This window comes from Phymastichus coffea, unplaced genomic scaffold, assembly GCF_024137745.1.
Source record: "Phymastichus coffea isolate CEN01 unplaced genomic scaffold, Cenicafe_Pcof_1.1 PCOF00055, whole genome shotgun sequence".
Classification (NCBI taxonomy): Eukaryota; Metazoa; Arthropoda; class Insecta; order Hymenoptera; family Eulophidae; genus Phymastichus; species Phymastichus coffea.
Window position 1 is genome coordinate 1,173,025 of NW_026706866.1, and position 22,615 is coordinate 1,195,639.

The 22,615-nt window shown below is 46.6% G+C and overlaps 3 protein-coding genes across 5 annotated transcripts in view; all 3 read right to left on the minus strand.

Annotated features, from left to right (window-relative positions):
• Window positions 1-120: 120 nt before the first annotated feature.
• Window positions 121-5,795, minus strand: LOC131666031 (putative uncharacterized protein DDB_G0271606). Its single transcript, XM_058938362.1, has 8 exons — window positions 5,601-5,795; window positions 4,767-4,844; window positions 3,757-4,555; window positions 3,037-3,693; window positions 2,555-2,681; window positions 2,042-2,490; window positions 1,769-1,980; window positions 121-1,707 (listed from the first exon to the last, which is right to left on the minus strand). Exons 2-8 carry the CDS (start codon window positions 4,832-4,834, stop codon window positions 1,443-1,445), a joined length of 2,577 nt encoding a protein of 858 aa, XP_058794345.1. The 5' UTR covers window positions 4,835-4,844; window positions 5,601-5,795; the 3' UTR covers window positions 121-1,442.
• Window positions 5,796-5,989: 194 nt separating this feature from the next.
• LOC131665884 (LIM domain-containing protein jub) lies at window positions 5,990-11,068 on the minus strand. Of its 2 annotated transcripts, none has more exons than XM_058938104.1 (9): window positions 10,484-11,068; window positions 9,764-10,401; window positions 8,824-9,578; window positions 8,084-8,750; window positions 7,898-7,988; window positions 7,634-7,803; window positions 7,482-7,544; window positions 7,213-7,395; window positions 5,990-7,003 (listed from the first exon to the last, which is right to left on the minus strand). In XM_058938104.1, the coding sequence occupies exons 2-9, from the start codon at window positions 10,217-10,219 to the stop codon at window positions 6,782-6,784; spliced, it is 2,607 nt and encodes an 868-aa protein (XP_058794087.1). In that variant the 5' UTR covers window positions 10,220-10,401; window positions 10,484-11,068; the 3' UTR covers window positions 5,990-6,781. The 2 variants fall into 2 exon arrangements, with proteins under 2 accessions (XP_058794087.1, XP_058794086.1); XM_058938103.1 differs by having other exon boundaries at window positions 7,198-7,395; window positions 10,484-11,065.
• Window positions 11,069-16,062: 4,994 nt separating this feature from the next.
• Window positions 16,063-22,615, minus strand: part of LOC131666024 (probable nuclear hormone receptor HR3) — a 31,339-nt gene continuing 24,786 nt past the window's right edge. For both annotated transcript variants that reach the window (XM_058938351.1, XM_058938350.1), the window contains 4 exons: window positions 21,904-22,182; window positions 21,588-21,818; window positions 21,101-21,488; window positions 16,063-21,025 (listed from right to left, as the gene is read on the minus strand). In XM_058938351.1, the coding sequence (XP_058794334.1) occupies window positions 21,229-21,488; window positions 21,588-21,818; window positions 21,904-22,182 (770 nt within the window). In that variant the 3' untranslated portion in view covers window positions 16,063-21,025; window positions 21,101-21,228. The remainder of the gene's footprint in view (window positions 21,026-21,100; window positions 21,489-21,587; window positions 21,819-21,903; window positions 22,183-22,615) is intronic.

Sequence of the window (22,615 nt, forward strand, 5' to 3'; positions counted from 1 at the left end):
TTATGTATGTTGAACTTTTATCATGTGCGCTTAAAGTGAGTTGAGAGAAAAAGTGCATTTGCGAAAGGATTAATAATAAGAATGATGAATTTGTTACAGCGTATTTTATTGTTTAATTATTTACAGCCTGTATATTGATAATAATTATTACGATTAAACTATTTTGTAGATAATACGCTATTTTATTATTTATCAGTATCTCTCTGTAGATCTTCTACTTAACCTGAGATTTACCTTAACAAACCAAATTTGTTACATGATATAACATTCACCGCGTTCTACAATATTCATGGTATTTGCACAACACGCGTCGCGATTCACGAAGAGAGGGCTAATTCCTCGCTGATTTATTTTGACAAGGAATGACAGTTTGACTGGATTGTGTAATGAAAAAACGTTAAGAACGTTGGAACGGGGTTGGGAACTATTGTACGTTTCTCTTTGTCAGTGAATAACTGCGGATCTGTTATAACGATGCCGAGCTCTTGTGTCTTTATTTCAAATTTTTCGAAGTGAACGGTATTCGTTGACTGCAGCTGTGAGACGCTTTGTACGTAATACTTTAAAAGCGCACTTCCGACAGCTAGGCTGCAGGTTGGATCCTAGTAGTAACTAACAATTTGAAACGACATCAATAATAAAAATTAAGAAAGAAACGAAGAAGAGCTGACCGATAAATATTTATACGAACGTATGAAATCGCTTGATCGTTATTGATTATTGTTTTTTCATTCAATGCTTAAATAGAAAAACATGTAAGCCTGCGCGCGAAATAGGAAACAGTACGTACTTACGTAGTCAAAACATCAAGATTGATTTTGTACATAACTAAGTTGATGAATTATTGTACTAATGTATACATATTAGTTAACAATTCTGTTAATTTAGGTACAAACTCCTTCGCACTCTGATATAAATTGAGTGTTATTGTTTGTTCTTATCGGTGGCGATGGTGGAACACAACGAACGATTACGGCTGGGAACAGGTGTTGTCGCCGAACTGCAGTTGCGATAATCCGGTTTTCACGCATACGATTATTGCAAAGAGGGGCGGGGGAGAGGTCGGAAAGGATGGTCGAGCGTTGACGAGATTCGCAACGGAGAGTAGTGACAGCTTGGAGCCGAGCTTGCTAGGTTGGCGGGTAAGTGAGTCTAGCGGATGGAACCAGTGCAGCGATCGACGACGGACGTTGTCGGAGTGCAATGGAGCTCAGCAGGTGTTGTCGAAGGGACGACTATGTACACGAAGTGCCGGGCAGCAGTGCAGTCGTCGGACGGGCACGAACGAGGGGTGGGCAGGAGCGAGGCAGGGAGGGGCTGGCCGTCTAGCACCGTCCGACGAGCGAAGGCTGGCGGGCCAGTCGGGGAGGCAGTTCGACACGGCCGGCGACGGCGGCGGCGCTGCGCCAGACGTAGGCGGCGAGGGCGGCGCCCACCGCGTACTATTTCCTCACGAGACTGGCCACGAGCTGACGGCCCTGAGAGGCGAGTTTGCCCTGCGAAGCCCCTCTGAGCAGTGCCAGGGTGGTGCGCGTGGTCGCCTGGCTGCGCTGCAATAGGTGCGCGCGCGCCAACGCGCTCTTCCTCGCCGACGGAGTCTTCGCCGTGGCCGCCTGCTTGAGCTGCTGCTTCTGCTGCTGCTTCTGCTGCTGCTGCTGCTGCTGCTGCTGCTGCTGCTGCTGCTTGAAGGACTCCTGCTTGGCGCCTCTGCGGGCAGAGATGTGGGATTGAGCGTGGCGCGCGGGCGCGGCCGGCCTGGCCGACTTACAGGTAGCGCGTGAGGTCCTCGACGTCGACGAGCATCGAGTCCTGCTCCATGTGCAGGTCGTCGCGCATGAGCAGGCCGTCGACCAGAGCCTCGTTGAGGGTGGCTATGCGGGCGTGCAGGTCGTTGGCCAGCACCTGCAGCTGGGCGACGTTCAGCTCGGTGAGCAGGGCCCGCGTGAGGCGGCGCCGCTCCTCGCCCAGGCTCACGCCGATCTGCGACAGGGCCGCGGCGGTCAGTGCGCTCGGCGCTCACCCGTCAGCGGGCGCCACTCACCTTGCGCAGACTGCAGCGCATCATCTCGGTGACGGGGCTGACCTTGAGCTTCTGGCGCTCGATCTCCATCTGCATGTGGGCCATCTCCTTGGCCTGGGCGAGCGCGAGCCGGGCCTCGGTCTGCAGCCGGGCCTGGCGCGCCACGGGGTCCGCGGGGCCCGTGGCCGGCTCCTCGGGGCGCGCGCGCTGCTCGCGTGCCGCGGCCTCCTCACAGGCGCTCACCGACAGCGGGTGCCGCCGGGGCGAGCTCGGCCCCGAGGACACCGAGGGGGAGGACGAGGAGGAGGAGCAGGAGGAGGAGGAGGAGGAGGAGCAGGACGACGACGAGCAGCGCGACGCCGAGGGGCTGCGGCTGCGCGCCGGCTGCTGCGGGCTCGCGAGCTCCGGCCGGTCCTGCGACTCCGAGTCCGAGGCGCTCTCGTTCATGAAGCAGATCTGCAGGTTCATGCCTGCGCAACACGCGGCATCGCTTGGTTAGCCTCGCGAGGCGCCGCGTCGCCGCGACCAACTTACCGCTCTGCAGGCGCGACTGCAGGCTGGGCTTGCCGCCGACGCGGCGCTGCTCGCTGCGGGCCTCCTCCGCCTGCGCCTCCGGACCCATGGCCAGTCGCCTGCGGATCTCCTCCCGGTCGTTGCGGCGCTGCAACAACGGCGAGCACGGCGCTCGAGTCAGTCGGAGCGCATTCACGGGCTCGTCCGCGGGCTCTTCGGCCTCGTCGTCGTCGTACGTCAGAGTGTAGAGATCGCCGACGAAACGCGAGCCCAGCTTGTAGTGCCGGCGCTCGCTCGCTGGCGCGTGCATAGCCGACTGCGGCGGCAGCGAGTCCTGCGGCGCCGAGCATCCTTCTCTCCAGCGATTACCGAACTAGGCGCTGGAGTGAAAGTGCCGAGCGACCGAGCGAGCGAGTTGAGAAAGAAAGCCCGACGTCGCGTTTCGACGAGCCGAGCTCGCGATCGACGCGAGAAGCGCAGCCGCGTGACGCAAGCTCTCTTACCCGGCGCTCCTCGACCAGCACGGCCTTCAGATGCATCTCGATGGCGTCCATGTCGATCTTGGGCATCGCCGTCTCGATGTTGTAGACGTCGAAACAGTCGACATCCAGCTCGGCTTTGCGCCGCTGCTGCTTGGTGCCGTCCTTGAGGCAGCGCCCGAACTGGTCCTTCAAGCTGGCGTGTTGCTGCGCGCGCGCGACCGCGTCGGACTGGCTGCACTTGAGGTGCTCCGCCTCCACGGCGACGACATCGGGCACCGAGTCTGGCAGCAGCTGCTGCTGGTGCTGCTGGTGCTGCTGGTGCTGGTGCTGCTGCTGGTGATGGTGGTAGTCGTGCTGCTGTTTGTTGTGATTGGTGCCGGTGGACTGGTGCAGCTGGCGACAGTCCGCCAGCAGGTCGATCTCTTCGAGCAGCGCCACTTTGGTGGGAAGGGGCTCGAGGAAGGGGTTGTTCAGGAAGGGATTAGTCGAGATGGCGGGCGAGTAATTGATCAGCTTGGTGCTGTTGTTGTTGTCGTTGTTCTTGCTGTTGCAAAAGAGTCTCGAGGACTCGCTGGTCTGGCTGCCGTTGGTGCGGTTGTTGGCGTAGTTGTTGTTGAGACTCAGGCTCGCCTCGCGGATCAGATCGAGCGGCTCGTCCAGCGCGCCGCTCTCCTCGACCTGTGGCACGTCAGTGGAGCAGTGTCGAGACGAAGGGCACAGGGCGGGTAAGACGACCGTTACCTCGTCGGTTTCGCTGCTCTTGCACGAGTCCGTGGCGATCTGCTCGATCTGGGCGAACTGCAGGCTCTCGTTGACGCTGGTGCTCAGCTGCACTATCTCCACGTCCTCGTCGCTGATCTTGCTGGCAAGCGTGTCGTGGACGCCCTTCACGTAGCTCATGCACTCCATCAGCGTGCTGGCCGTCTGGATGTTGAACTTGGACTTCTCGTAGAAGAAGTGCTTACTCTGCTCGGTCTGCACGTCGAGGCGGTTGAGCGCGTGCTCGTCGTTGTTGTTGCGCTGGTCGCCGACTGGCCTGTGCCGGCAGCGGTTGTCTTTGTCGGCGGCGCTGTTGTTGTTGAACACGTCGTCGCGCAGCGACGCCGGCTTACGCTCGAGCTCGAGCTCGAGCTCGTCGTCGGTGTCGTCGGTGTCAGAGAGGAGCGACGGACCCAGGTGCTGGAAGCCCGGATAGTTCGGGTTGACGATGCCCCGACAGCCCGCCGGCAGGTTGGCGTCCTCCGAGTACTCGGACCAGTCCGAGCCCGCCTCCTCTTCCTCTTCCTCCTCCAACTCCTCCTCCTCGTCGACCGGCCCGTAGTCGGCCAGACTCTCGGTCGAGCTGCTGGGGAAGCTACCGTCGAGGTTGTTGTTGAGGCTGTAGTCGAGGAGCCTGCTGCTGCGAGTGACGGCGAGCGACGAGTAGGTGCCGGTGTCCTGGCCGACGTGGAAGTGCTGCTGCTGAGCTGCGACCGTCGGGGCGTCGGCGACCTTGCCCCCGCCGATCATCAGCTCCGAGGTGCTCCTCTGTGGCGGTTGACTGCGAAGCAAAGGGTGCCGGGCACCTCGCGGTCAGACGATCGCTAGCTGGTCCGCTGCGCCCGCGCTATCGATCGCTCGCTCGCTCGCGGCGGGCGCAGACGGCGGCAGCGAGGGCACGTCGCGCGTCGTCGGCCCGCATCGATCGACACAAGCGGCGCACGGCCGCGCGGATGCAGCTCTGCTCGTACTCGATGGCTGTGGCTACTTACTTATTGTTGTGACGGTGCTGGATGTGCATCGGCGACGTGGAGTTGCAGACGACCTCGTTGAACCGCATAGCGCTCGTGCTGCTGAAACACGAGCCGGCGCCGGCGGCACGAGCCGAGCTTTAGCGATTGCATCTTGGTCTGGGACTGCGGGACAGCACCGCGGCCGTCGAACCGGAGCGAAGCTCTCGCGGGGGTGGCAGGGACTCCCGACTCGACTGGCCGCCGCAAACTGAGTGCTTGCCTCCGCTCGATCGATAGACCCCGCTCTCCCTCGCGCGCGCGCGCGCTCTCTTTCTCTCTCGCTCTCTCTCTCTCTCTTTCTGCCTCTCTCCCTCGGCGCACATCTTCGCGGCGACGATGCTTTCGTACAGCTGCTCGATCGGCTCTGCACGACACAGCGATCATGCCCGCTCGGCGGCAGATCTCCGCCAAGCAGTAGCCCGCCCAGAACTGTCGCAGCAGCGGCCGAGTTGCGGCGGACGTCGCCTCAGCAGTGCCCTAAATCATCGAAAGGGAAGCGAGCGCGAAGTAAGACGTCGCGCTGAAAAAGTTGACGTTGACGGGGTGCGCGCCGCGAGGCGCAGTAGCTTACGCTACGACCGTCTCGTATCGATCGGGCAAGGCTGCCTGCAGCCAAGCGACCAGCATCACTTGCACTTTGCCGACAGCGTCCGCAAGCACGACTCCTGGTGCACGGCGCCGATCGAGGCAAGTCTCGAGTGGTTGCAACGGGGTGCTTGCGAGACAGCAGGAGAGAGGCAAACAGAGCGAACGGCTCTCGAGAGCCCTTTATAATCCCTGCTCTTTGGATCGATGGAGGAAAGCTCTACTTACGTTTGGCCGCCTCTGTCTCGCCCTGGGCCGTACGCCTGGAGCCGCGACACAGGCGAGTCAGTCCGGCTCGGTATCTACGCTTTCACGCTACGTCGTCGTCGCCCCTGAGAATAAATGATATTCTCGGCGATGGGACGAGACACACGCGCGCACAGCAATGAGCCAACTGACTCCCTGTCTCCTCGCCTCTTCGCACGTCCGCCCAGCCATCGCAGCAGCCAGCCTGCGCTCTCTTGCTCCACGGCGCATGCGTCACCTCACTGCCTACGGGGATGGAGATTGGGGATGACACTGCTCTCCGAACCGTACAAAACCCTCGTAGGCTTATCACGTTCTTTTACCCTGACACTATACTCACATAGGCAACATTCAAAAGACAATTATGTTTTCCAATTCATTGCTTTATTTGTCATTTGTTACTTTAACAGGAGCTCATAGATGCACGAACAATAACACCGCAATCAATAGCATAAAACATCATAGTCAAAGTCTAGGCGATTCGCTTTTCATTTATGCTAATCAAGTGACAAGTAGAAAAAAATCCATTGGATTACGTTACGGGAGCCACCGGTTTTGTTGCTTTTTATTAGGCTAGTCGTCGCTATAACAAAATATCAATAGTCATATAATAATACATTGCTTAGAAAAACTTCGTGTTGTTTGCATCACTTTGTCTCTTTTGGTTCGCACACACTAACTTACCGCGTCGAACGGCTGCAATAATTACGAAAAGCCAACGTCAAATTTCTTTGCTTTAGTGAACAAACAATTTGTAGAATATCAAATGGCGATTCATCTTATACATATGAGAATAATTTTGCATTATTATGACTTACAACTAAAAAATTGAGCTAATAAACGCTATTATTTGAGTTCGATCAAAGGCTGCAGCAACCACCGATAGCTGCTAACAAGCTCGACTTGTACTACGTAATCATTAAAAATCATGGGTAGCTCTTCAACGAGCTACTACAATTGAAGCATTGCTGATGCCGTTCAACACAACTAATTTTAACAAATAATAGTCATATTGTTAGTTCTGTTGAATTATAAATGTATCCACGGTGGAATTAGTTCTATTGAGTCAGTGTCGAATATCACATTAGAGCATTGACTGCATCGATGCTCCTACTAAAAACGAGCTGATAGCTAACCGCAAAACTTGTCATCTTAAAATTTAATCAACCCATGAATTGGTAGGTTGCCGAGACTGGTTGAGGCGCTCTTGGTTGTACATGAGAAATACGCTGAATGTGACATGCTCTGCACATAAGTCTGCCGTCCAGAGGGTAGCAGCGCTTGTCTGGCTCGTCCGTCAACTGCATACCGCAATCCTCACATACGTAGCAATCAACGTGAAAATCTTTATCCATTGATACAACGCGGACAGTCTCCTCGGTTCCCTGAAATTGACATCAAGCGAGTGAACGATAAAGACTCGTCAATAAAAAATCAATGGAAAAGTCGGAATAATCAGAAGGTACAATAATTTATCGGTAGTACAAAAGTCGAAAAAAAAATAAGAATGCATATGAAGATAGAAATGTGGAATAAGAGAAAGAAAATGAAGAAAATAAACAAAACAAACAGAACGCACTTCGATATCGTTTACCTCGACGGGCGTGATCCCCTTCCCACAAGAAGCGCACTTGGGCGCGAACATTCTGTGATAGTCGTTGACACAATATATTTTATTGTCGATGTCCACAGTAAAGGGTACCCCATCTAAGCAATCGTTGCAAATACAACATCTGAAGCAACCTGGATGGTACGATTTTCCCATAGCTTGCAGAATCTGTTGCGAGATTTCAGCGAAAACAGTATGACGTCAGTGAAATCACGACGTTACGTGAATGATAGTAACATGGAAGAAATGCTTACCATCTCCATGATGAGATGACCGCAGATGGCGCATTTTTCAGCCGTTTGCTGGAATCCCGAATACTGTCAAGAGCATGTCTATTAATAGCTTTCTCGTAACGGCAATAACTATTGCAGCAGCAACTTCTGTCATTTTTTATTTGATCACTTACCAGATAATCTTCCTCGCAGTAAACTCGGCCGTCAACGTTGTAAAATGCCTTTCCACGAAGTGCTCGGCCACAAGAGCAGCATATGAAGCAATTCGTATGGTAGAGATTACCCATTGCTTGGCAAGCTTGTCCGGCACCCGTCACCTTCTCGCGACATGTGTGGCAGATACCTGTAATCAAGTATTACAGTGTTTTCTCTTACTAGTTCTGTTGTGCGAAAGAAAATAAAAGAATGGGCTTTAATCAGAAGTTAAAAAACCTTACCGAAATATTCACCCTCTTCTTCTTGCTTCTCCATTTCTTCCTCCAATTGTCTTGTCAATTCCTCGATTTTCCGTTCGGCTTCAGTGGGACCCTGTGACGAGTGCAGCGAACATATTGCAATGGATTTTGTTAATTTTACTTTTCAGCTGTGGATTGCGAGGTTGAAGTGTGAAAAAAGGGCAGTACCGATGGTCTCGGAGGCGTGACATTGTAGGGAAGCAATCCTTTGACCGGCGCTGATTTCAACGGCGGGGGTATCGGCTGCGGCTGCTGCTGCTGCCTTGGGTCGTTGACCAGTGAGATCGACTCTGTATTCTTGTGTATGTTCGGTACGCCATCATTGAGTATTACCGGTCCGGCAACTCCGCTAGTCACCCCCGGAGGCAAACTGGTGATCCTCGGACCGTGGAATGACGAGCTGTCGGTGGAGGCGCTCGTGACCGGCGCTTGCACTTGACCCCTCACCGGGTTATCGGAGATCTCGGCGACGGTGCGCCTTAGTACGTTTGAGACGATCTGGTCGGCCTCTTGCGAGGACATTTGCGTGGTTCGCGGGCAGCTGTCTTGCGGTGACTGAGGCGCTGCTAGGCTCAGGCACGGCTGCTGCGCGTACTGAGCCGTGGGTGGCTTTCGAAGTGAGTCTGTCGATTCGGCGTAATTTCTATCGGTTGTGGGACTGCCCGAATAGCCGGGTTCAGCGCAATGCTGCTGCTGCTGCTGCTGCTGCTGCTGCTGCTGCTGCTGCTGCTGTTGCTGAGCAGATTGTCGTTCGGACTCCGCCAGGAAATCCGGGTGTTGGCAATTGCGTTCATTTTGTCGAACTATGCGACTCGGTGAGTATGAGGGCGCGCCCCTGAAAGCAAAAACATTCGTTTGAAATGCAGAGACCGATCAACCATCAGGTTGATGGTTGAATGGCGTCATACCTGCTGAGCGGCTCCCCCGATCTCGGAGAACTGTAAACTGGCACGTTACGGGTATGCGCCTCGTTGTAGTAAGTAGTGCTCGCACAGTTAGCAGTTGGCTCGACGTAATGTTTATTCGATTGTGCATTGTCCGGTCGATAATAGTTGTGCTGCATGGGCCCATCAATAGAGGCGTTTCGATAATGCTGGTACTGCGCTTCACCGGGGTACTGCGCGACTGAGGCTTCACCGTGATAGGACATGTTGGCTCTTGCGTAGTGCTGCTGCTGAGGCGCTTGCTGCGGCTGCTCGTAGATGCTGTTGCTGCTTTGTTGAAGTTCCGAAGGTGGTACATAGGTACTTTTGCTATTCTGTTGCTCGAGAGAGCTAGACAGGTACTTGCTGCGAGGCATCTGGTCGCAAGAGCGCTGAAAAAGGTTATCGTAATTCTGACCTCTGTCCAATTTCTGCACGGAATAGGGGCCTTTCGGTCCTGCTTGCAGACTGGCCAATTTTCCAGTCATCACAACGTAATCGCCCCCGTTGATGTTGATCGAGTTGCAGTAGTTCGTTGGGACTTGGGGACGCGCTTTGTTTCTGTTCATCTCTGCCGAGTGCACATCTTGAATGTTTTCGTAAACTGGTGGTGCCTCGTACGGAGGCAAATCTTTGGCTGGAGAGGCCGACTGATATCGGCTAGCGCTGTGCGTCGGCACCTGAGGCTGCGCTTTCTTCAAATGACTCAATACTCCGTCGGCAGATGACCCCCCCGCAACCTGTTAAATAGTCAATGCTCTAGTGAATCTTTAGGGATAAGTCGTTAATCAGCGGAAGCGATTATAATATAGCACAATACGTACGAAAAAGTCACAAGAAAGAGAAGAGAAGAGAAAGTTTCGTGTAGAGGCTTAAGAAGAGAGTAACGCATGTACGCGTGGTGTCGGCAAGCGATCGGACCAACCTTATAATTGGCCTCGAACTGTTCAGCAACGAGCGACGCTCGCGGGCTATCCCTGGCATTGGCCGCTTTCCTCGAGTCGACGGAATGATAGTAGGGCGCGTACGACTGGCTGTGCGCTGGATAATATTCGATATTCTCGTAAACGGGAGACTGCATCTTGTCCTTGTACTGGACGTGCTCGTCGACTTGCTCGCCGGGCTTCGCGGTGGTATACCTCGAAGCCGCTACGCTGTTTTCCCGCTCGTACGCCTTGAAATCGGCGCAGGGCGGTGCGCCCCTTCCGCCATGGTTATCCGTTTCGAGAAAGCTCTCGGTGGCTGCCACAACGGTCCTGCCCCCCACGGGTACTTGGGCCTCTGGCCTTGAACCGGCTGGCCGTGAGTTATTAGAAGACTCATCCTCGAATTGCAGGTAGCCGAGTTTCTGTGCCAGGGAATTCACTGATGAGTCACCCATTGGCGGACGATTGATTGCTAGCTGATGTCCTCACGATGTCGAGTCCTCCAAGTGAATCGCGTCGCTGAGTATCAATGCCGCATAGACATGGTCTACGGAAAAACACTCGAGCAAGTCATGAATCATCAGAGGCTGGTCTGGACGGATGCGAGTCTCGATCGTTCCCAAGTGAAAAGTAACACCTGTGGATAGACAGTGAGATTGTCGGGACGAGGCGAGGCATAAGAGCCATAGCGATAGCAAAAAGTTGAAGCTACTACGTACCTACTGTCAGTTAAACGTCGCTGGTTTATCAATCCGCTGGCAGAGCTGCAAGTCAGCCTCGGCAAAAATCGCGCGAGCAGTTGTTGTCTGTCGCGTCACGGCCGTTTCCCAGCTGCCTCACGAATGTACATATGACATACGCGTACACAGATTTGCGTAGCTCGCTGGCAGTGAGATGCTGTGGTCGTGGAACAGTCTCTGTCTGCCTCTCACGGCTGCATGCTGCATTGCTATAACTACAATGCGTGTATATTACGTGCTCACAGCGCACCACGCAGCTAACTCTGTCTCCCTCTATCGCACCAAATGGAGCTGCACGGTTCACTGTGCCGACTGTACGTCGCTTTGAACCACTGACCGTGCGCTGCACGATATCGAGGATCAGAACGACTGTTGTGCTATTGTAGGTCTGTCCAGCCGACTCCCTGTTTCGGACGTTTTCGTAAGAATGGCACGACAGTCGCGCGCAACAGCTGTAGTCGGCTACCGTACCTATACTGTGATCACAACAAACATGGCCGTTCGCAACCGGCGCCGGTTCAGAAGCGACGAACAACGAACAAACGACTGTCATCTTAGTACTGATCATGTTCTGATCATGTTTCAATGCCTCTTAATAGCACTTTCGATTATTTCGTTACCCGACGTTAATTACCCTCTTTGCTTTGTCATCACATCTTCCAGCGAAGACTGCCGCCATTTACTAGTATATACGTACTGTCACGTTTGCGTACTCGCATGTAGCGGCAACTTTGAAAATATTCTGTTCACAAGCTTTATTGCTGTTGTTTTATCGTTTACTAAATTCGTATATTTTATCTTGTCTGCGCGCATATTTTGCAATATATGGTAACTTATTCAATTGCACGAAGACGATGAACATACATTGAATGCTTCATCTGGCACGAATGTGTGATATAGGCTAATTATTTTTCCGATTATAAGCTACAGCGAAACTACTATCTGAATATGAAAAATTTATTTGAATCATCAGTTAGTTCCATAATCTAATCTGATTGAGTGTGTGGATTAATCGGCGTCACTATTTTTTTGATCGATCGTCAAGCTCGATCAATCCTCAACTCTTCTCTCCTATATTTTTTTGTAATTTTCCTTATAAGTGTGACGAGTCGCTGACATTCAGCGTTGCAATTGGTTGATCCGGAAAGAGCGCGAAATTTCGAATTTCAATGTACTTTGAAATAGCTTTATGATATAAGTCTAGAAATATGAAATTTTTATTTCAGCGATAAATTCAATTTATGAATAATTAATATAGATGAAAAATTGAAGTATGTCGTTAATCAATCGTTTTAAGTAAAATTAAAAGTCATACGTCTTTTCAAATTACGCTGGAGTAATTGGTACGAATCGATAATTTGATTACCATCTGTGAAATTAATAGTGTCGTTTTAAAATGTTATTAGAAGAGAGAAAAAGTGAATAGATTAAAGTAGCGGAAATTACATTTATATTTTTTATATTATAAAGATCATACGATGTTGAAATATATTACTAACACTAATAAAACATTAAGGCCGTAGAAAACTACTGCTATTGAGTAACTTTATTATTGTATAATACAAATAATGTAATAAATACCAGAAAAATAAAAAAAAGAGCTCGCGAGCCGCGTTCAATAGCGCTAGTGATTTGAAGTGAAAACTATGCCTATAATACTATTTGCAAGCAAGTCTTAATTTATACTGAGTTATATTCATTGACAGTAATCATGCCCTCTAGAGAAGCGTACATACGTGCTAGACGCCAAAGTTCTGATTGATCTTTCGCCTGGGAGGAAGAGTTAACGTTAACAGATCCTTTTTAATGGAATGGATGTGCGAAGGAGTTAGACAAAAAAAAGACGGACGACAAGGGATTTGTGTTTGAATGGCAAAATGGTTAACTTTATTAAATCAAGATAGACGACCAGGTATGTCAAGATTTTACGTCACGAAGCTTATGCTCTGTAAAGATTTTGGCTAGACGTGTCTCGACTTAGGTGCAATTTCAAGGTCGTAATCAGGAAAACGTCGAACCCTGAAATGCTAATGGACATGCTTATGACTTCTTTTTTCCTCAATAACGCTTCGAGAATAAATCGGTAATTTTGCGGTTTTTCGATATTTGATTTACGATGTTTCTTTCTACTAGACTAATATCACATCGTGGTTTGACGTTATGCTTAATAATTCTATTACTATTTCGTAGTGGTTTTATTGAAAAAATTTGAACGGTTGTTTTGCCATTGTTTTTAGCGCAAAATTACAAGTTTTAAATATTGCTGTTCCATAACAAATGATTTCTATTGAATAAATGGTAAAGATAGTTTTTGTTCAACATTTGAAAATTTGTTTATTATATTGAACATTGATTCAAATTAGTTTGAGTAAAGTTGTTAAATATTTAGAAATTTTTAATCAATATAAGATGGAGGGAACAGTGGTTTATTGCTTGCGTTTTATTAGCCGTTCTTTACATAAGTTTTAAAAAGCTTGAATTCAAATGTTGGTACTGAAACAATTTATAATCGATCGGAATTTGTTTATATGTATCAATTCCTTAGTTGTTCCTTAATTTTGTTGGAAGCTATTTGAATTCCTTTAATTATACTTTAGTTCCGTTGAAAAATAAGAGCGGTATTATCTCAGAAATTATGAATTGGTAGTTGAACTTTTAATTAATGTAAGATTTCAAAACGATTAATTCCAAATACTTTTTCAAATAATTTAAAGATTACTCGATGCAAGATAAAAAAAATCTTGAGTATTAAAATTCTAAAAATAAACTGCGACTACAGCACAAAAGAGAAGAAACTAAAAAAATGAAGAATAATAACAAAGAAAGATTAAAAAATTATATCGATAAAAAGCAAGAGTGCTGTACTATATACGGTTACTAACAATGAGAAGACAAAAATGACATAAAGGATAAAAAACATTTCAATCAAATTTCAGATAATTTTCATCGTATCAAGTTCCGATATCGTTATTTAAAAACTTTAAATTCGTGCCAAATCAATGGTAAAATGAAAATTATGATAGAATGATCAAGGAGTATTTCAAACTGTAATCCAATTTGAATTTAATCGAAACATAAATCAAATATCGGAAAATGCGTATGTTATCACAAGCATTTCTGATGTAAGGCACATTTTTGAGGAGCGCCTGAAGTCATAAGAAGGAAAAATAAAAAAAATTTAGATCGTACCCTTAAATTGAATAAATTTGACTGAATTTGGGCCCTTTTTCTTTTGTGGAATGGCTCATATAGTATTTGCGTATATAAATTTAAGACAGACGAGAAAGAAATCCTATTCATACGAGGATTCGTTCGAACTTCATCCGCTAAGCCTAGCTTAGCGCTAAACACGAATATTTGCATAATGATGAGTGTTCACATGAAACAACGTAACTTGTATGTCACGCAATTGAATATTTTTTTTACAATTTTTAAGATATCTGACAGCATATGCTTTTTCTACGTTGGCGTTTTGGAATTGAATCGTGTAGGGTAAATGTTCAATGATATAATTTGATGTTTTGTCATTTATTTTGCAATAATTTATCTACATATAATTGTTATTGTATCGTAAATAAAGGTGTTTAATGTCTGGATCTTTTGAAATACATTGTACACAGTGATTTGATGGTCTAATTATATGCGACGCATCTCTATGAGGCAGCGGTCCAATCTTTGATAGTACTAGCAAACAATGGTCTTATCCAGCCCATGCACTTGTTTCAATCAAAGTCATGACTTGTCATTCGTGATTAGGGTCGTCGAAACGCTATGCTGCTATAGTGATTGGCTTGAAAGACCTATTTATACATGGTTTTATATGTTCAAGACCTCTATGATACAAACCTTTTAACGTTTAAACAACTGGCGACTGATTTTAGCGTTTTTCTTTTTTAATAATTATTCATCGAATTTACTTGTATCTTATATTCCGAGCTGAGGAGAGCTAATGAAATAAAGCTGCGCTTCATCGCAAATTAACAAGCGCTTTGAACAAACGTTACCTTAGACATAAATGTATATTCAGTGTCAGTTACGAAAATCGTTCTAAGTCATAATAATACTTGGTAATTGATGTTTCTAAGAGCTGCGTTCATGCAAGATGACAATTTGCTTGTGATTGCTAGTTGTCTTTGCAATTTGACTTTTGATAAAGTGTACCCGGCTGGAAACTGGATGAACATGCGAAAGACTTGCGTTAACAATTCCGAAAAACACAATGGAGAGAGCAAAGTAAAACAGGAGTATTATCTAGGCTCGACTACCAAAGGGACGTCTGGTGTTTTTGTTTTCATAAATGTCACTAGAATATCACAACAAGTTGAAAATAGCAGCAGTCTTCATCCGCGGCCTCTTCAATAAACAGAAAGTTACGAATGTTCAGATGTCCTACAGAGCAGATTCTCGAAGAAAGACAGGCAAGTGTAGTGGTTGAATTGTTTGTAATTCGCAGCGTACTTGTAATTTGTTTGATAATAAGGCTTCCAAGACAGTCTCACGAGTAGCATCAGTTCTTGTATAAGTGTATTCGGATGAGCGCTTCTCAAGTAGATTAAGAAATAATGATGCGACCGAGTATTAATTATTGTGATTTTATTTTGGCCATAATAAAAGCAAAATTGTTTTCAGAGTCGGCAGTAAAGTATGTACAATCTAGCGTGATCGCAATTATAGAATAAGACGTATCTTTTAAAATAAAAATGAATGAATAATGGATGAGAAAAAAAGTCTATGAGGACGATGAAAGAATAAGAGACGAACTGCATAAGGGGATGACGATCTTGGTAGAAACGACAGTTGACGAGTGACGAATGATCACTTATTGAAGGTGAAAAATGACAATGAGATACATTAGATAGTGATAATGTGATAGAAATATAGGTAATTTTTAACAGTAATAATCATAGTGATGGCGATTAAAACTACATATATAATATTAATTACCTAATATTGCGTTTCAAATAATACTAATTAAATATAAATAAAATAATCGTCTGATTGCTGAAGTTACATAGTCTGTCACAATTTTATCGTTTTTCTTGTTTCTGCTGTTGTTTCACTTGAAGAGGTAACCTCACATTATTATCGCTTTCTCTCTTACATATTCATTACTGTATATGTGTATGTGTATATATATATATATATATGTATATATATATACATCCCAAAAAGCACCCAAGTTCCTCGCTTACGCAAAACTTCAATCAATTGTGATAAGCGCAAAAGAATAATAAAAAGAGTCGCAAGTGTCGATCAATTGCAGACGACTTCGACCGTCATTATACAAAAACGTACGGTAAACAAACCACCGTTAAGAACGTCTACATCGTTTTTATGTTGTTTTTTAATAATTATTACAAGCCAAATATTACTCTATTCGTTTAATTAACCCATACGTAAAGGTATTTTGTTCAGGCATTCACTTGATTCACAGCAGGATCATAATTACAAAATTAAAAAAAAATTATATATATATATATATATATATATATATATATATATATATATATATATATATATATATGTATATATAAAATAATAAAGTCTTTGTTTCCTTATTTCATGCACATCATTATTCCGGCTGTAAAGTTTGAAATGATATATAGCGCAGGGGTCGCAGGATCTGTAGAACAATGCACGTAGATATAGATTTTCTTTTTTTTTCTTTTTTTTTGCTGATAAGATACAAATTTAAAAATCAGGCCGATTTCACGATTTCTCGCGTTCACACACTTTTTTTCTCAAATTGTCTCTCTATTCTCGCCTCATATTAAATTTTATAATCAGTACGTTTCTATTTATTATCTCACGAATAATAGTATACAAAAGGCAAATTTATAATTTTGACTAAATATAATGCTTGTCTAAATTATTTTTGATAAAATTCACTTAAAAAATTGTAAACAATAAGCGCATCCCTCAACACGTTTGTCTGTATGCGCCCTTAAGTATTCGTCTTCATTTCCGATCGCTGTGTTCTACAATTATCCATTTGAACGAATGATTGAACCTACCATAACAGTCTAAGTCATTCGATTGAGAAAATGAAAAAGTAAGTCGTCCGAGAGTGAGTTCTCGTTTGCATTCTCAGCGTTACAAATGAATAATTTACAGTTTCATTGTCAAGTACAGAATAATGAAAGTGATGTGTAAGTCTAAATTGTTTTGAGTGTCTTACGTGATGGCTCTCAAAAGTATTATTCGTCGATCGGTATGCGCGCGAGAGTCGCTTATCTTCTTTTTCTCTATGTTTTATCGCGTTAGCCATTTTCCATTTATTCACAAACTTATACAAGTATTTTACATCTCGTACTCGGCTCTTCTATTTACATATGTACCGCCCTTATTTAAAATCATATATAGCACATTGAAAAGTGTCCAAGGCCACATTTTTGTTTCGTATTCGGATAAAATTTTAGGTTATTGCGTTTGCTGATGAAAAGTAAGATTTGCCTTTCTTAGAAAAATCTACGTCGATTCTCTTTCAAAATAATAACCCTCGGCACATTCAGTTAATTTTCCGTATTCGAGAGCCATCGCGCAAAATAATATGGTATAATATCAACGCTTGTTTTCTTTCAATGAATACTAGTATCTTAAAGCTAAATCAACTTGGTCGCGCGAACGTGCGTCTTGCCGAATATACTATTTGTTTGTTTCGTCTCGTTGACCCGCAATATATATATGTGTATATATATCCTTGATAGTCAGTACGATATTGTTCATTACCTTTTTCATTCGGTAATAAACTTCGTCTTTATGTTGTATATATATATATATATATATATATGCGCAATGCGCACGTTCGTGTGAATATAGACCTCACACACGAAGAATTGTGCCTGCTTGATTGCTCGCGTACAAGCAACGATGACAATGTAAATTTCGGGCGGGGGGGGGGGGTGATAGAAACAACCTCTGATAGAATACATATGACGAATAATATATAATCGAAAAAATTTCAACATAGCAATATAGATAGGTACTTCACAATAGAAAGTCACAACGATCGCGTCAGCGAGTCGACCAGTTGGAAAAGAAGGAAATGCGCGGGACAGTGAAGCTGGTGAGAGTTGCGCGCGCGAACGCCTATCGACGAGTCGGTTGGTCATATGCAAATAGAATTATTTGAACGTGATAACAACAACAACGAGCCTAATGCGTGACTAAAAACAGGGCACTACAATAACAAGACAATTAACATTCGCCGTTCCCAAGTGCTGCACAATCCTTCGCTTGTAGGCTTATAACGTTCTTTCTCTTTTAAATATTATCCGTCAACTTTTCATTTATTATATACGATATAAAATTTAACTCCAAATTGCATTAATAACTTCTAGTTGCAACGTGTGTACTGTATTATATAATATACTTTGTTTCTTAATTCATTAAATCTAAGTTGCTTGTTACGAGCGCCAATATCTTCTTTGCTTGTATATTATTTGTTTTCTTGCCTGTATTATAATCCTCGCCTCTGCTTGCGAGCCGTTTTGCTCATCGCTGCGTGCTTATGCACTGCGTGTCGCCCTCGACTATCATGCCTTTTCAATTGTTAACATATTTCTCGCACGCAACCACACACCAATAAGCATGCCTCGTTTCCAGCTTTTCCCGTTTTTATTAATCATTCATCAATATTTGTAATGTCAGGCAATTCTTCTAAAGATAAGTAAAGTCTATATTTTTTACTGATGATAATAATGATAAAAATATAATAATGATAATGATAATAATAATAATAATAATAATAATAATAATAATAATAATAATAATAATATTAATAATAATATTAATAATAATAATAATAATAATAATAATAATGTGAACGTTGCGCCTCAGCTCTTTCGTCGTTATTTAACATTAATGTATTAGTTTGCGCATCGTCTTATTCATTTCGCATTTTGTCTTCTTACAAATTTCTTCTACTTATCTTTACTATAACTACAATATATAATTATTACGCACTTGTACGCTTTTCACTGTATCTTGTCTTCTTTTCTATTCGCATGTTATATATTTATCATGTCCATTATTTGTTGTACGCTTTGTACGTAAGTGTATATTACACGTGCGAACATAACTTGCATGTTTAACTGTTTGTTACATTACATATGTGTGTTTGCGTTCACTGCGTAACGTTGGATTGCGAGCTTTTTACATGGCGCCTGAACGATCCTTCGTAAATTGCCTGTCCTTTCGTCACTCTCCATTCATCGTGATATCACAATAATGCAGCTTTATGAATAATGTTGGTGATGACGAGGGTGTCCGGATGCACGGTATCGATTTGCTACTTTGTCCCGGCCGTGAGCTTCGAGCTTTGCCTCGCGTCACTGACTCGCGCAAGTGCCGACGACTCGTTTTCCGGCGCAAATCAACCAAACGACAGTTTCGCCCGTGTTGTCTACAGGTGGGTGCCTCAACTATACGCATCGCGCCGTTGCTTCGAGCACAGCTCGCGACCTGTCTGCCAATGCGACCCGTCGATGCCAATTTCAAGTCTATCAACTATAACGTACATCTGCTGTTAGTACTATCTAAAATTAAATAACAGAGCGGCAATTAGACTATGTAAATGATGTAACTTGCGTGTATCGATTATTCAATGAAGGAAATCGGAGAAGGCGAACGCTGGCGGCCGATCGATGGATCGTGTCGGCCGATCAATCGGTCGACCGTGGCAGCCTTTCGTTTCGCCGGCTACAAAGAAATATTAGCTTATTTTTATCACAGCTATGTAAACCACCGCATGCATTCGTGTAACCGATATGTACATCTGTGACGAAGGAAAGGAAGAGAAGGGGCTCTATAGGGGCGAGGAGGGGGCGCAGGTTCTGCAGAGGGTGAGGCGTTTTGATTGATTGAGCCGGCGCGCTTCCATACTGACGAGAGCGAGCGCTCGAGAAAACAATCGCGGACAAGGGGGACAGTTGCCGTAAGGTGCTCGAGTACCGTATACGTATATAATGTTTTCGAATAAGTATCGATAAGTTACTCGCAATACAATAGTTGTAGTCGTACGTTTAAAAGGAATTTACATATAAATCTTTGTACATTCAGTGTGTGGCATTACAGATCTAAACTTTGCGTTTGGCGGAATACCAGATTCCAGAAAAACTACGAGTCCGAGTGTTAATGCAAGGATGAACAGAGAATATCGGTTAGTAGGTAGTCCTACGAGGTGTTCGTGATAAGGCTAAGAATCCGGAAAGCGAGTCGGTCGTCGCACAGGGTGGTCGTTTTATTCATGCCCTAGCTAATCTCTTACGCTCGCTGTGTGTATCCTAGTGTCCACGGTATAGCGAGAATAGGAAGTTGTATTTTTCATTTGTTCAAGCATGTCGATAGAAAGGCTAAAAAGTGCGCCCACGCGCCAACCAAATCTCCCTAGTACAGTATCGGCTAAATTCGTTCACAGTCCTCCTCGACGCTTCGACTACGCTACGCTACGGCTAATAAGAGACGTGATTCGCGATTAGCCTAATTTCTCCGCGTCTCGCTGGAGTCACCTGTCCGTGTGGGTCGCTGTGTGTGTGTGTGTGTGTGTGCGTGTGTGCGTGCGCGTGTCGAGTCGTTTGTTTCGTTTGTTCCGTCGTCGTTAAAATCGTGTTCGCTGCTGCCAGAGAGATCTCAAGACAAAAAGCATCGCTGAGCGCGGCCCTCTGCGAGAGCACGCAGTCGAATATCATTGGAACCGCTTGAAATTATTGACGAGCCGCGGTCGAAGCGAGCGAGCCGTTCCGTCGTTCTATAGCAATTGCTCTCGTATGTAGCCGAACTCGCGCGCTTTCAATAATAGTAATCGTAATAATAGTACTGATAATAGCCGTAATAGTAACGATAATCATAGTATTAATAATAACAAGAATGATAGTAGTAATGATAATAGCGATAATAATGGTACCATTAACAATAGAAAAAAAATCAGCGTTTTTCGTGATAGTCTCTCTCTCTCTCTCTCTCTCTCTCTCTCTCTCTCTCTCTCTCCCCCTGTCCCTCTCCCTCCCTCTCTCTTTGTCTGTCTGTACGTCTGACGAGTGTCGACCACCCGGCATATAGAGCCGAGAGCGATAATGTGGCGGCAGCAGTCCGCTCAGTCGGAATTGTCAACGACAATGAAAAGCTTTCGCGACGGCGCGCCTCAGTGCTTGAAAGAAAGAAAGAACGAAGAAGGATTGCTTTGAGATCACCCTAGCGTCCGCAAGTGCATCTTATAAGGTTAACGTTAGTCCATAACTTGTGTATAAACACACTTAAGGTGTTTGTCGATAACAACCGATAACTTATCTACATACAAATATATAAATATATCGATCATCGTTACATTTTTATGCATATATACATATATATTTGTATGCGTATACATATCTTATATATGTATATATATATATTTATATGTAATATATTTTCCTCCTTATATATATATATATATATACTTTATGTTGCTCTCTGCTTATACTTAATAACAATATTATTATGTTTATTTAAGGCCCAATACGTTGAATAATCGAAGGAGATAATCTGCAAAGAGAAAAGAGAAGAGCGGTTAGCGAGAGAGCAAGCGCGCTGAGGCGGCTGGTGGCGGCGGAGACGCACCTCGACAGAGCAAGGCCCCGTGCAATGAAGGTCGAGGGTGAGGCGGGGGGTGACGGGAGCAGGAGCAGGTGGTGGTGGTGGTGCTCGGCGGCCGCGACGCGAGCGCTGCCCGACTGGCCGGGGCGCGTTCAGCTGTCGAGGTTGAACAGCTCTTTGTGGAGCGCCGGGAACTCCAGGTGGGTCTGCGAGCGCTTGAACTTGGCCAGCGCCTCCATGTGCATGTGGCTGACGTCCCTCAGCTGCGAGATCTTGGCGATGAGCGCGTCGAAGACCGTCACGTCGCCCTTCAGCGGCATCATGTGCATTCGCTCGAGCTCGCCCTTGAGCGAGCGCAGCACCAGGTCGTAGGTCCGCCGCACGTCCGTCACGCCCTTCAGGCCCGGCCGATCTGCGGACGAGAGAGAGAGAGAGAGAGCGCGCGGCCGTCAGCGACAGTCCACACCCGGGCCAAGGCGGCGGCGGCGCGCGGCCGGTCAGCCCCGCTTACCGTGGCTCAGCAGGATCAGGCTGCTGTACAGGCCCAGCTGCGTCTCGCTCAGCTTCAGCTCGGCGATCGATTTGGCCAGCTCGAACACGCACGTGACCAGCTTCATCTCCGCGGTGTCCTGCGTGTAGAAGGCGTCCTGCGGCAGCATCAGGCCGTCCTCCGCGAACAGCACGTTACCCGTGCTCAAGTCGATGTATTTGCTCATCCGTATCACCGCCAGCTCGAACGAGCCTGCAAGCGTCGAACGGCGGTCAGTCGCGCGGCCCCCTCGCCTCGGCTCCCTCCCTCCCTCCCTCCCTCCCTGCCCCGTACTCACTGGACTTGAGCAGCACTATCTGGTCGTCCTGGGACAGCTTCATGAAGCCTGGCACCATCTTGGCGAACTCGATGATGCCCTGGATCATGGTGGTCAGCCGCTCGGCGCACTCCAGCCACAGCTGTTCGTGCGACATGCTCTTGTAGGCCACCACTCTCGCGATGTCCTGGCTCTGGCCCCTACGGAACAGCTCCTGGATCTGCTCGGGCTGCATGGGGCTCGTCTTCGCGTGCGCCTCCGCCACCAGCCTCACCATCACCTCGCTCACCGATTCCGAGCCTGCAATTTCAGCGCGCAAACCGCTGCTTTACTGGCTGTCTGTCCGCCTGCCTGATTGCGCTGCCCGCCCTCGCCCCCCTCCCCCTGCCGGACTCGCGTCCTTCAACGTCTTATCAAACGCCGCGATTGGCTTGCAAACGAGCGAGGCTGGCTCGACATTGACGCCCGACTTGCTCGGCTTGACGGCTCCTCGCGGAGCCACGCACACGCGAGAACAAGAAACACCAATAAAAAACAACAACATGAACACATCGACTTGTAATACTAGGCAGGTACAACTGTGAGGGTAAGTGATGAGAGTGAGACATGGTTGATGAGATACATGCGCTTGGCGAACGAATAAAATGAGTATCAGAGCGAGCAGAGAGAGAGAGAGAGAGAGAGAGAGGGAGGGAGAGAGTGTGCGCGGGGAAGGGGGGCGATAGTGAGGCGA

Bases quoted from the DNA above. Each gene is read 5' to 3' on its own strand.
- LOC131666031 (XM_058938362.1), bottom strand. From the start codon at position 4,834: ATGCGGTTCAACGAGGTCGTCTGCAACTCCACGTCGCCGATGCACATC. The intron at 3,694-3,756 runs GTAACGGTCGTC...GACGTGCCACAG, and splicing joins AGAGCAGCGAAACCGACGAG to GTCGAGGAGAGCGGCGCGCT. The intron at 1,981-2,041 runs GTGAGTGGCGCC...GCCCTGTCGCAG, and splicing joins TGCGCTGCAGTCTGCGCAAG to ATCGGCGTGAGCCTGGGCGA.
- LOC131665884 (XM_058938103.1), bottom strand. From the start codon at position 10,219: ATGGGTGACTCATCAGTGAATTCCCTGGCACAGAAACTCGGCTACCTG. The intron at 7,545-7,633 runs GTAAGTGATCAA...TGCTCTTGACAG, and splicing joins ACTGCGAGGAAGATTATCTG to TATTCGGGATTCCAGCAAAC. The intron at 7,396-7,481 runs GTAAGCATTTCT...ATCTCGCAACAG, and splicing joins GTCATCTCATCATGGAGATG to ATTCTGCAAGCTATGGGAAA.